General features: G+C 41.6%; 1 protein-coding gene across 4 annotated transcripts in view; it reads right to left on the bottom strand.

Annotated features, from left to right (window-relative positions):
- grid2 (glutamate receptor, ionotropic, delta 2) overlaps positions 1-14795 on the bottom strand; it is a 558936-nt gene that overhangs the window by 198581 nt on the left and 345560 nt on the right. For all 4 annotated transcript variants that reach the window (XM_004547245.5, XM_004547246.6, XM_076890935.1 and 1 more), the window contains exon 4: positions 12113-12318. In XM_004547245.5, coding sequence (XP_004547302.1) covers positions 12113-12318 — 206 coding nt within the window. The remainder of the gene's footprint in view (positions 1-12112; positions 12319-14795) is intronic.

The raw sequence follows: 14795 nt of genomic DNA, 5'->3' as shown, positions 1-14795 counted from the left end.
ATCCATAAATGTTCAAATGTGTTGTTTTACAAAAATCCAAAGCACATAATTATTTTTTTTAATTAAGATGCCAAATTAAAGATATTTTCTTGCAACCCAGAAAGTGACTGAATGTTATCTTTAATAAATTTTTGACTTCGCAGAGAAGTCCAGTGAACTAGCTCAAGTGTGGGGATAAAAACATGCTGGTCACAAACACATCGTAAAAACAATTTGTGTGTAATGATGAAAGCCATGACTTTTGAAAAAATGTGAGTAAAAAAAATGAAGCAAGAAACATAAAAATATAAAAACCCCAAAACAAAAACAACAACTAAAAAGTTGCTCCATAAGATTGTTTTTCAGCTAGGTAGATGCAGAAGTACTGTGAGGGTGTACATGAGAAAGGGAAAAAGTCAAAGTCAAATTTATTTATATAGCACATTTAAAACGAAAACCGTTGACCAAGGTGCTGTACAATTAAGATAATTAAAAGAAATAAAAACATAGGGAGACATGATAAGAGTTAAGAAAAAGAATCATAAAATTTTAAGATTTGAGTGAGAAATAAGATAAATAAAAGTAACACAAGCTCATTCTGAAAAAGGATGAGTGACTAAACTAAATCAGTGGCTTGAGTAGAAAGAGAGTTCCAGGCTGCACCATAAATGAAATGGCTTTATAGTATTTTTTATTTAATTTATATATTTAGAAGACCCCCATGAAAAGAATATCGAGGGAACAGTTTACCCTGCCCGGGATAGGGTTACCGGGGCCCCGCCCTGGAGCCAGGCCCGGGGAGGGTGCCCGAGGGCGAGCGTCTGGTGGCCGGGCCTTAGTCCATGGGGCCCGGCCGGGCACAGCCCGAAGAGGAGACATGGGCCCATCCTCCCGCAGGCCCACCACCCGCAGGAGGCGCCATAGGGGTCGGGTGCATTGTGAGCCGGGTGGCGGCCAGGAGCGGAGGCCCTGGCGGACCGACCCCCGGCTGCCAAGACTGGCAATAGGGACATGGAATGTCACCTCTCTGGTGGGGAAGGAGCCTGAGTTGGTGCGTGAGGTTGAGAGGTACCGGCTAGATATAGTTGGGCTCACCTCTACGCATTGTCTGGGCTCTGGAACCAGTCTCCTGGAGAGGGGCTGGACTCTGTCTCAGTCTGGAGTTGCCCCTGGTGAGAGGCGGCGGGCTGGGGTGGGTATTCTTATATCCCCTCGGCTTGCTGCCGGTACGTTGGGGTTTTTCCCGGTGGACGAGAGGGTTTGTTCCCTGCGCCTTAGGGTCGGGGAACGGGTCCTGACTGTCATCTGCGCTTATGCGCCGAGTGGCAGTTCGGAGTACCCAGCCTTCTTAGAGTCCCTGGGGGGGGTGCTGGAAGGTGCTCCACCTGGAGACTCTGTTGTCCTGCTGGGAGACTTCAATGCTCACGTGGGTAACGACAGCGAGACCTGGAGGGGCGTGATTGGGAGGAACGGCCTCCCTGATCTGAACCCGAGCGGTGCTTTGTTATTGGACTTCTGTGCTAATCACAGTTTGGCCATAACGAACACCCTGTTCGAACATAAGAGTATCCATAAGTGCACGTGGCACCAGGATGCTCTAGGCCGTAGGTCGATGATCGATTTTGTAATCGTATCACCAGACCTGCGACCATATGTTCTGGACACTCGGGTAAAGAGAGGGGCTGAGCTGTCAACTGATCACCACCTGGTGGTGAGTTGGATCAGGTGGCGGGGGAGGACGCTGGACAGACCTGGTGCACCTAAACGCGTAGTGAGGGTGTGCTGGGAACGTCTAGCAGAGGCCCCAGTCCGCGAGATCTTCAACGCACACCTCCGGCAGAGCTTCAACAGCATTCCGAGGGAGACTGGGGACATTGAGTCCGAATGGACCATGTTCAGCGTCTCCATTGCCGAAGCTGCTGCATTGAGCTGCGGCCGCAAGGTGGTTGGTGCCTGCCGTGGTGGTAATCCCCGAACCAAATGGTGGACACCAGAGGTGAAGGGAGCCACCAGGCTGAAGAAGGAGGCCTATCGGGCTTGGTTAGCCTGTGGGACTCCGGAGGCAGCCGACAGGTATCGACAGGCCAAGCGGAATGCGGCTCGGGCAGTGGCTGAAGCAAAAACTCGGGTGTGGGAGGAGTTCGGAGAGGCCATGGAAAAAGACTTTCGGACTGCCTCGAAGAGATTCTGGCAAACCGTCAGGCGTCTCAGGAGGGGAAAGCGGTGCTCTACCTGCACTGTGTATAGTGCTGGCGGAGCGCTGTTGACGTCGACTGAGAAAATTGTCGGGCGGTGGAAGGAATACTTCGAGGACCTCCTTAATCCCACTGACACGTCTTCCGGGGAGGAAGCAGAGTCTGGGGATGAGGGGTGTGACCCACCGATTTCCGGGGGCGAGGTCACTGAGGCAGTTAAACAACTCCTTGGTGGCAGAGCCCCTGGTGTCGATGAGGTCCGCCCCGAGTTCCTGAAGGCTCTGGACGTTGTAGGGCTGTCTTGGTTGACACGTCTCTGCAATGTTGCGTGGAGATCAGGGGCAGTACCTGTGGACTGGCAGACCGGGGTGGTGGTCCCCATCTTCAAGAAGGGGGACCGGAGGGTGTGTTCCAACTACAGGGGGATCACACTCCTCAGCCTCCCCGGGAAAGTCTATGCCAGGGTGCTGGAGAGGAGGGTTCGTCCGCTAGTCGAACCTCGGATACAGGAGGAACAATGCGGTTTTCGTCCTGGTCGCGGAACACTGGACCAGCTCTTTGTCCTCTCGAGGATACTTGAGGGTGCATGGGAGTTTGCCCAACCAGTCTACATGTGTTTTGTGGACCTGGAGAAGGCATTCGACCGTGTCCCTCGGGGCGTCCTGTGGGAGGTGTTGCGCGAGTATGGGGTGTCTGGCCCATTGCTACGGGCCATTCAATCCCTATACAACCGTTGCAAGAGCTTGGTTCGCATTGCCGGCAATAAGTCGGACTCGTTCCCGGTGGGTGATGGGCTCCGCCAAGGCTGCCCTTTGTCTCCGGTTCTGTTCATAATTTTTATGGACAGGATTTCTAGGCGCAGCCAAGTGGCGGAGGGCTTTCGCTTTGGTGGCCTCAGAATCTCATCTCTGATTTTTGCGGATGATGTGGTTCTGTTGGCTTCATCGGGTGAGGGCCTCCAGCTCGCACTGGAGCGGTTCGCAGCCGAGTGTAACGCAGCGGGAATGAGGATCAGCACCTCCAAATCTGAGGCCATGGTTCTCAGCCGGAAAAGGGTGGAGTGCCCACTCCGGGTCGGGGATGAGTTCCTGCCCCAAGTGGAGGAGTTCAAGTATCTCGGGGTCTTGTTCGCGAGTGATGGGAGAAGGGAGCTGGAGATCGACAGACGGATTGGGGCTGCGGCTGCAGTAATGCGGACGCTGCACCGGTCAGTCGTGGTGAAGAGGGAGCTGAGTGTAAAAGCGAAGCTCTCAATTTACCGGTCGATCTACGTCCCTACCCTCACCTATGGCCACGAGCTGTGGGTAGTGACCGAAAGAACGAGATCGCGGATACAAGCGGCGGAAATGAGCTTCCTCCGAAGGGTGGCTGGCCTCTCCCTTAGAGATAGGGTGAGAAGTTCGGCCATCCGGGAGGGGCTTAGAGTAGAGCAGCTGCTGCTCCACATCGAAAGGAGCCAGCTGAGGTGGTTCGGGCATCTGGCAAGGATGCCCCCTGGGCGCCTCCTGGGCGAGGTGTTCCAGGCATGTCCCACCGGGAGGAGGCCCCGGGGCAGACCCAGGACACGCTGGAGAGATTATATCTCTCGGCTGGCCTGGGAACGCCTTGGTATTCCCCCGGACAAGCTGGAGGAGGTGGCTGGGGAGAGGGAGGTCTGGACCTCTTTGCTTAGGCTGCTACCCCCGCGACCCGACCTCGGATAAGCGGATGAAGATGGATGGATGGATGGATTATATATTTATACATTGCGTTTGCTATTTTACAACTACAGGGTTTATCACTTTAGAACAGTAAAAAATTAATTTATATTAGTTACAATTCACCAATACACAGTGACTAGAAAACATTGATTTAAACATCTGAATAATTTAATAATTGCAGGATATCAGCATTATGGAAAACTTAAAAATTAATTTGGAAGAATATTATTTTGTTTGGGTTCAGCCTATCTGTAAAAAAAGAGTATATAAAAAAAACAACAGCGCTCCATATTTATCATATTAAACATGTCACAGCCTAAATGTTAAATTTCATCAAACTGCCTGCTACAACAACGAAAGTAACACATTTAAAAACATTATTTATTGTAGACGTCAAACAGTGAAAGTTTGTAATTGCACTTCAACTAACCTGCAGTCACTCTCAATCATCTACCATCTGTTCTGAACTGCCCCAATCACCCTGCTCATCAGACTCCGCTTCTGAATGTGGGAAGCTCACAGCTCTGCTCACTTCAGTTCTGGTTTTCCTGCTTTCCTACGCAGCAAAAAACCTCCCCAGTTCTCCATACATTTAGTCATCCACTTTGTGATATCCATTCAAAACTCCAATAGATATTCATCTTTTTTCAAAGTCTAGTCCCCATTACGTTTATCTATCATCAGATTTTGCAATTGAATTAATTCTAACATTAGCGCTCAGAAAGATGTAAAAAAAGAGGAAAATGCAAACAGATAAAAAAGAACAAAAAAACCACCCTTGAAGCTGTTACAACAACAACAAAAAGAGCCACATAACTGTACTATACCAACAAATTTCACAACTTTCCAAGTTCCTTGTGTGCTTAATGTTTTTTCTTCAGGCATTTTACAGACATGGCAGAGGAGGATCATAGATCATGAGGCCTTTATGTACCATTTCTATGTGAAATTGGAAAACTGTCAGCAAAAGAGAGATTACACAGACATGAAAGTATGATCAAGGATACATAAATAAGAAGCAAGCTGTCCCAGGTTGGTATTATAATTCATCAAGTGACTGAGCCAAGGCAGGGAAACAGCCAGCAATTCAAGATGCATTATGTGTATTATGCTGGCTTTCTTATTGTGTAGAATACATAGAATGTTTTAACGTTCTACCTCCCCCTATTCTGCTGACATATACTTTTCACCATATGAAATACTCTTGTCCTTGTTGATTCATATACTCTACATTACCCAGTTGTGTTAGTTCAATACTGCCTCTCTATTTTAGATTTTTTTTAGGCATAAAAGACAACCAGAGAAGGCTTTACTAAAGAAAAAAAAAAAAAACACTCTTGCAGTGGATGGAGACTTCAGTGAATACATTATTCAACATGTCCTATAAAGAATATTTTTCTTCATGTTTCATTTGTGACATCTGTCATCTTTGGAATAATCTCCAACTTGTTTGATGGTCCTTCAAGTAAGAAATGTCAGTTACAGAGAAAATAGTCCCAAAATGTCAACGTTTTAAAATTTTAACGCTTTAAGATCAAATGGCAAAATTCATATTTTCAACTTCTTTGCAAATCTAATATGAAGTCTCTGTGTGTATGTGTTGAGGCAGAGATAAGGATAGGCAGAAGACCAGTTTCTCAGAGTAAATTCCGACTTACTGTATTATATACTAGTACATTTGTTCTTAACAATAAATACTGACTCATTAGTTCATGCTTTATCTGCAAAAACAAAACTATTAGTGGTGAAAAAAGTGCTGACTGATGCACAACTGGAGAGAAAAGTTTTCTTTTTAAAGAACAGGACCACCTAGTTATCACTTATGGTGCCCTATCATTTATTGTTCTTAATTTATGGAGCCATTTTAGTTATTTATTTTTTGTTTTCTACTTTTCTTCTACTTTTTGACTACTTACCAGCTGTGTTACTCTTGCTGCTTTAAGAATCATCTCAAGCTGCACGTAAGATGAAAGTTGCATGAAAGGAGCATAAGAGGGGAAATCGCCTTTCATGTCTTTATATTATAACTCTTATTGGTTATTTATTTGCACTGAGTCCAGGGAAATCACAAAGAGTAATATTTTTAATAGAAAAACAGTCCCAGGGTAAAAATCCAACTTTACTCTTATGTCTACATGAAGTGGATGGAATAAGGAAATGAATGCATCGTCAAGAAACCTTGCTGCCAGTGGCTAGCAACTCGGCCATATGTACCAGATTGAAAAAAGGCAACAGAGCAGGAAAATGTTAAATAATGCAGAAAATTGAATGGGAATGTTGGGCTTCAGATTAGTTTGTGTGGTGAAGTGAAAGGATGTGCTTGGAGGAGGGTGTTCTGCTGAGAATTCAGAAGATGCTGGACTATAATCTTCACAAGAAGGAATTTAGAAAAGGAAGGATGGATGAAAACAATAATCTGACAATTAACAAGAGATAAGCCAAGAGGTACACTTCACCTTATTGTAAATTTAAACAGGCAACTGGCAAACTTGTTGCTTTAAGTTATAATCATGACGTTAATGGTGATTGAACAATTTAGTGGCTATGTAATGACATACTTAGTTTTCAGATTAGTTGCAAATATGTTTGCATTCGGTAACATGGTAATATCTGCCACCGGGTACAAAACGTCCTTGTGCAGCTTAAAATGTAAGTGGACAGCAGTTAAATTGAAGAAGAGTTTAGTCGTCAGAGGAGTCAAAGAAGGTGAAGACGAAGAGCGACAGAAACTCGAGATCTCAAGACAGAAACTCAGTAGTAAACTCAGAAACTCAGAAAGTAAAACAAGAGTTAACCTCGGACAGTGAGGCATAGATCAGGGCAATAGTATAAAAGCATTACTAAAGCATTGAGTGTTCCCCAAAGCCCAGTGCCATTTAAAGGACTCTGAGAGCACAAAAAAAATCCCTCTCTGGTCTCACAAGATAAAAATGTTCTCCAATGTTTGTTTGTTTTTTTCCAAGCACTATCTCTCACAAACACCAGACATCATCACCTGGCTAACACTATCCTTACAGTGAAGCACAGAAGTGGCATCAAAACACTGTGTAGGGTTTCTCACCAAACAGGGTCAAAGTGCTTAGGGGCTAAACTGAGGGATAAATGCAGCCAAACACATAGAGGTCCTAGAAGAAACACAGTGACATGAGATTGGGATGATGGATTACTATTCAGCACCAGAGTGGCATTAAGTAGTATTGCAACACTGAAGTAGATATAAGACAGTTGTCTTGTCCTCAAGTGGCATAAGAGCTCCCAGATGTCAAAGCTCAGTGCCCTAGATGAAAATCCAAAATGTCATTTACGTAAATGATATTTGGATTTTCAATACACCACGAAAAAATAAAAATAAATCTCTGAACTTTTGAACTTTTTTTTGTGATTTCCTGCCTCTTTGGAGCTAAAAGAGGCCACCCAAACACATGAGATATCAATGGAAAGCCCAAGATGTCCTCTATTTAGTACATCAGGACTTAGTAGGGAAGCTCAAATAAGTCAAAAGATATACATACAAAGATCTTATACAAAGATGTAAACAAATGTCCATTACAGAGGACATGAATGAATAGGCTAGTTCTCAGGAGGATATACTTGAGAAATGGTAATATGGGTTTTTAGCCTCGATTGACGGTAAAAATGATAATTTCACTCATCTAAAATTAACCTCCTAGGACCTGGTGTCCACATATGTGGACATCACATTTTGGGTTGTATAGACCAAAATACAAAATCTTGCTCTACAAGGACCTGATATCCACTTATGAGGACAGTATACTCTCACTGTTCTATCGAAATTGAAAACAATTGTCCCCATCTAAAAAAAAATATCAATCAGCCTAAAAAAGGAAAGAGAAATTAAAAATGCAAGCCATGAAAGAGTTCGGGTCTTAGGAGGTTTAACTCACAACCTGACTTGTTACAGGTTGTGGTGGGAGACTACAGCAGAGAGCCACAGAGCCTTTGGTAAATGGGCTGGATCACACATAGTGCTTTTCTACTCTACTTGAGGACTTAAAGCACTATATGCAACATGCCTCATTCATCCATCTAAGTGCTTTATGTCTAATATTCACATACATTGACACAACCAAGAAAACTTTCTGAATAGTAGGTGATCTGCTGCTCCATCTCCTTAGTGATAGCCACCTCTGACATAAAGCAACATATAAATATCACATTACTAAACAGCAAATTACGAATGAATCATGAATGTATACGTCAAGCATCCATTCTCACTTGAAACATTTCCACTGGCTTTGCTCCTCTTTATCACAAAATCGTCACCAATAAGTACTTTAAACGAAAAGACCGAAGTTTCTTTTGAAAGATGCTAAATTCAAGCAACGTTACGTTGTCTTAAATGTGTATCATTCTCTGCTCAATCATCTTATGCACCTTTCTCTCTCTTTCTGTCAAGTCTTGTTATTTTGCAACAGCTTTCAGTTCACATCCACCGTAGCCTAGAGCATCTGGGTGGGAGGTGCTTTTCATGACAAATGACCTCACAAATAACTGATAGAGAGAAAAAACAACAACATCCCACTCATCTCTCGCTGTCTCCATGACAGTCTGTGTCTGTCTCTCAACCGGTGTATATGTTTCTCCCACCCCGAGCATCCTCCCAGGTAGAGCGAGAAAGAGACATCTGTGACCATCAATCTTATCCACCAATATTTACCGTCTCCCGACACTTCATCTCAGAAACCCCTTTCCACTTGATGTCTGACTAAATTAGATTAAATGACTGCTTTGTCAACCTTCCCAAAGGAAAGAGAGAGAAACTCTAGAAAACTAATCTGGGTTCCAGTCACACACTGAAATTGAGGCGGGTGCTTTCATATTGTATAATAGCCAAAGCAATATTCCACACCAACTGTAGATCAGATTTCGTAGTTTAAATGAATAAATTATAATAAGGATGCATTCTATCATCGGTTTACATTTTGACTCTATGTACTGTTCTGCTTTCTTTTCTTTTATCGTAGGCCTTTTTTATATTTAAAAAACGAATCCCAAGGAACGTGTAAAGACAGACAACCCAATAGATTAGAGATTAAAATTAATTAATTTTGCCTGTTTGACACCTATCCCTGCCTGGCTGTTCTCTATGCCTTAAGGATCCTCTCTCCTGTTCCCCATTCACCCAGCAGTGATTCATGTTAGCAAGTAAACCAAAGTCAAGATAAAATGAAACAAGGAAATAAATAAAAAAAGGAACCATTCAGTGATCTGAATCAGAATCAGAAGACAAGGGGCAATTAACAGGTGACATAACCTGTTCAGTCAGAATAACTTCAACAAAATGCATATTTTGTGACTTTGCACTGGAATCCCATTAACTGGTTACTGGTTACTAGATCATTATCTATATAATGGGCAAAAAATAAATGAATAAATACTTTTGGTTACTCCTTCATATTTTTGATTTGGGAGATTTTATTCTTTCTCATGAAACCTCAGAAGGATTTGTGTGAACTCCCAGGACTGAAAGAGGGATCTCTCATTTGTTGATTTGACAGCCAAATAAGGTCAAAAAATAAATGAATAAAAAAACAAAATGCACCTTTCATTGCTACAATCATATGAAACAAGAAAATGGTGTAAACCAATGAAGGAGTGGAGATATGTAAATCAATTTTTCTTGCACAATAAGGGATATTTTGACAACTGCCCACTGCTAACATGAAATCAGCTGCTTTCAAACAACTGCAGTGACAACATGCTAACACACCGCTAGTAGTAAAGAAGCCTGGCTCCATCTAAAGTTTGACCTTCAACAGGTAACAAATGGGCAGCCAGGCTCGCAGCAGTCTGGGCTCCATTTCTCACCCCTGATTCTACAGCAGAATTGCTCTGACTTTGATTTTTCCCTGAAGTGATTTTTCCCTGAAGTGCTCTTTTGGGCTGGTTTTTACTAACTTTGCCAATGGCTCTGTTTGAATACTTAAAAATACTGGTGGTGGCCAGTTGTACCACTCAGCCTAGTGGTAGATACAAAATCTTAGGTGACTTCATTCTCCACTCATTGTATTCACAAGATTATGAGAAAACTTGTACTCTGATCTTGACCTTGAGGTCGAGGTCGCAGAGATACGAAATCATCTGAGATTTTTAGTAGATACAGCTATGATATCAATTTGAAACTCCAGTATTGCTTCGTTCTCGAGTAACCAATGGCAGGGTGAAGACAATACCTTATCAGCCTCGTACGGCTCAGGGGTAAAAAGTAAAAGAAAGACCTTGTGAGTCGCGTCATTATTACAGGGACCTCTGTCGTGTGGGACTGTAACTAAAGATTTATATTTTTACCTGAGAACTAATTACAGTATGACTTATTTATGTTTACCATTGTTGCACTCACAAATGATAATGTACATTAAAATTGACATTACAACTGCTGATCAATGGCGTGTTACGGTCATTTCAGCTTGTCATGCACCTCTTGACTTTTGTTACCTGGCAAGCACAGAGCAGCGCCAACGGGTTGGAGACATAAGTGTGCAAGCAGGTTGGCCTTTACCACTATTTCAATGATATATCAAGTCAGAAGCTCAGAAAGAACAAGACACTACAACAACTTAAAAAGGTTAGATTTTTACAACCACTTTTCTTTCTTTGTCAAATCTTACGCCATGCAGAGATTTTTCCGAGTTGTGACACGTATCGTCCAGAAGAAGACTGCAGTAAAGTAATATAAAGAGTGACGTAATGAACTACTTTCTACAAAAAGTTTCATAATGCACTACATTGGATAAGAGTAACAAGTACTGCATGATGCATCAGGTTTGTTTGATTAACGACCTCAGCACTGAAAGTCATCTAAAGTGAGCTTGACGATCTTTTCTGAATGCGAGTGCAAAGCCTTGAAGCTAAGAGGCCTATCGCCAGTGTATTTCCATGCTAAACTTAAAAGGCTGTAACACAGCCACAGAAACACTACGATACACAAACACTGACACTAACACACTCACAGTCACACAATAACACCCCATTTTTCACCCCCCACCATCCACCCCCACCCCTGTCACGCCTCCAACCAAATTAGATTGTGATTGCTCTTTCCGAGGTCACTTTTAATTAAACTGAGATGAGAACATGACACATGGGATTATGCCCCATCCTACCAATTCAAATTAAGAATTCATAACTAATGCTAGAGCCTATTGCTTTCAACCATGACCTCCATATCATTTATGTATAGGAGCAAAAGGAACTCCTCTAATTGTCTTCTTCTGAAGCGATAAAGAGTATGATGAGAGGGGAAGAGAACTGTGTGCGTCTGTTTGAATATGCATGTTTCCTAAAAATTACATTAAAAACATGCACCTTGTCTGTGCACCATAAATTAACACCGACTCGTACCAAGAGAAAGAGCGGGAGTGAAAGAAGTAAACCAATGAATACTTTCATATCTTCCCATCATGCTCAGGGCTTAACAAATAATACTTCAGTGGCCTTGAGAGGACTAACTCCAATAATTTCATCTGATCTGGTTAATAGAGACACACAGGGCTCACGTGAATTAGCAAAACATTCATTAAGCCTGGTAACATTGGTAGCGTCACAAGAGTAAACCCAATTCAAAATACCATTAATCACTTAACCGTGAAGAATGTAAGACAGATTCCTACTACATTTTTTTATTTGCTACTCATGTAACAACATAAAATCTATATCTATAGTTTGCATATTTAATTTGGTATTCCATCAAAGCATTCAGCTCTTCCAGACTTGCTAACATCTTTATATAAAGTCCTGTGAGGCTATTTAAAATGTAAGCTACCTGTTTAACATGCCATTCGCCAATTGAGAAAGGCTTAAACTATTGTTTGTAGAGGACTTTTTCTTTAAAGTAGCTCTCTCCTTTCAGTAAGACCTCAAAAGTCATAATGACTCAGTGGCTTTTGAAATTCCTCGCTCTTAATCTGCATCTAATTGGCATCCTTTCCATGCAGTATTAGAGAGGCATATGTCAGACATTTATGTCAGCCTTATCTGGATATCCGGGTGCATGTGCTGAAGGAGTGTAAACATGCCATTAGGGAACATACTTCAAAACTGGATGACAATTTGTCTTGTCAACGTGTGTGATCATCTCTGCTCTCCCTGGCAGTGAGTTTGAAATGTTCGTCCTGCTCCAGTAGTTCTGGTTCCACAAAACTTCTAAAATGCCATTACTGGTGTTGTTTACCTACTTTATTAACTGACAAACGAAGGCCCAAATCTAACTTATCTTACCTCGGTAATAAACGCTTTGGCCGTAGCTGGGCTCATGAACAACACAGCTCTGCGTAGTGTATCCCTATAGCGATGCAGCTCCTCCACACGCATTGTTCTGAACAGACTCGTGATCATCATGTTAATGTTGGATTCCACTTTCTGAAGGGATACATCCATCCCCTGCTGAGAAGTACTGTCAAGGAAATCCTCAATGCCACGGATATCTGGAAAAAAAAGATAGATAGAGGTGTAACTGTGCAGAACAGCAACCACATTCTTCTGAAAGCATCGTGCAGAAAAATGACACAGGACTGGACAGGACATAAATATCAAACAAATATTAGAGGCATCACTGATCACTTTACACCATATTCTCTCTTTCAGTTGACGGATTATCTCTCTGCAGGAATAGGTTTAGTAAATATCTCTATTTATAAGCTCTTACTGGTAAGCAATCCTCACTATCACTACATTTGTTCGACTCAAGATTTTATCCTTTGTGTTATTTGAGCTCAGTGTTTCATTGTCTGAAAAGCACACACTGTATGCTACTACTACATAGCTTTCTTTATGGAAATTTCAATGCTGAAAGCATGATATAGACACACACACACACAGAGACATAGATCAGAAATACATTAAATCAAAAGCATATTGCAATAGGTCATTAGAGGTGTGCTTTCTGGGTAGTACAGGCATACAATGATTATACTTTGTTTGTACTTATGATGAAGGACTAAAACATTAATAAGGTATAAACTAATAATATGTTTGCAAATAAACTCTAGACTAATAATAGACTTTTTAATATGAAATCACAATTTTTTAGGAGCCATTTCAAAACAAGTCCATCAAAATCTGTATTCCAAATATCTGGAACTGCAGATCTATGCATATGACACAGAACAATGGCTGCTCGAGTATCTGAATGTCCGATCTCTCACAGCAGATTTGGAGGTCTGTAGTTTGCAGGTAGAGCACTGATATATCATTCACAGCTGCTCATATACGAGGCACATAATATTCTTGGAAACAGCTCACATCAGGTCTCATTGATATTTAAGCTTTAATGTGAAAAAAAAATCACATTTTCATTCAACTTCAGTGTGATTTCCCCCAGATATGACACCACATACCAAATCTGAAATACTTTCATTAAATAGAGCAAGTTTCTGTCAGTGTTATGTCCAAAATTTGTAATGTTTTTCTGTCTCATTTTCTCAGTATGAATTTGATGGCAACCGAATGTCAGAAGCAGAGCAAGGTTTGTTTTTGAAAATATAAATTTTTCGAAATATATCATGCTGCTGTGTACCAGTCAAGCAGCAGCACAGCACACATAACAATTTGGAGAATGAATGAGCAAATTAATCTCATATTGGTCAAACCAGAACTTATGTAATCTTAAGGACAATAAATATCCCTGTATACATACTTCATTACTCTAGCCATGTTACGGGGGGAAAAAACAAAAATCTTGACCTTTAATCCGACAGTGATTTGTTGTCGTTTTCGATAGCTGTTAATACCTGTCCTAATAGAAGAGGAAACAGTAGCTAAAAAAATATTGCTGAATCCATGATACTGTCTCACCACTAAGAGAACCAATAAGTCATGTCATTATTAAGACTTTTCAATGAGAGCACTAACCACTGTAATTATCTCCATTAAACTTATTTTTGTGTGGTAACAGAACCACGATGGTAGTATGGATATTTTTACTGCCTCTTCTGTTCTTAATGGGATACATTCCAGGTCAAGGTAATCCTAATTAAGGTATTTTGGTTGAGGCCACTGCTAATGATGTCAAAGGATGTGTATGTGTGTGTAGTTATGTAACTACCTAATGATCTATTTGATATGGAAAACGGATGACACCGCCGTCATTGCCAGTGTCGCGGCAGAACAATTAACTGGATTGATTATTCTTGTTAAATCCCAGAGGGCTGGGGAGATGCTCTGATTTCATCAATGCCAATTTTAGGAGGTTTATAAAAGTATTAAGAGGAGAGAGAACAGCATTGATTCAGAAAAATATGGTATTTAGAAGTAAGACGAACATAATCCCTGTGCACACACACGCACGCACACAAGACAGAAATTATCACAATGAGTTCCTTGATTTGTCAATCTTTAAGTCGTTTAGCAATAGTAGGGTTACATGACAAGGAAAAATGTGACTTTTTTTTCTTTTTTGTGCAGCATACAATACATACAGTATGTGGGTGCAAGACTCCAGAGGACAACGGCTAAACAACAACTGTTTACGGTTTAGTTTTAAATTGGAAGAAAAAGCTTCTGCGTGAGTGTAAATGTGCATGCATGTAAATAAAACATTCATTAAATTACTGTGTCACTTTGGGTACTTAGTTGTGAGTGATGATGAGAAAACATTTATCTCCATCATCTATCTATATATTTAAGGCTGGAGAAACAAAATTAATTGTAGTGAAACAAACTAAGTTGTCAGCAGTTTGGCTAATCATAACTTTCAAGGCCAACCCTCCGATCTCCACTATTTAATTTAATTTAGTTGAATTGAGTTTTATATACTGTATAGTGCCAAATCACAACAACAGTCACCTTAAGGTGCTGTGATAAAGACCCTACCATAATAGACAAAAAACTCCAACAACCAAACAAGCCTTGATAAGGAACCACTTGGGGACAGACTCCCTTTAAAAACATGAGGAAACCTTTA

Source organism: Maylandia zebra, linkage group LG12 (genome assembly GCF_041146795.1).
Source record: "Maylandia zebra isolate NMK-2024a linkage group LG12, Mzebra_GT3a, whole genome shotgun sequence".
In the NCBI taxonomy this organism is placed as follows: Eukaryota; Metazoa; Chordata; class Actinopteri; order Cichliformes; family Cichlidae; genus Maylandia; species Maylandia zebra.
The sequence above is the reverse complement of the archived record's forward strand: the minus strand, read 5'-3'. Positions and strand labels throughout refer to the sequence as shown.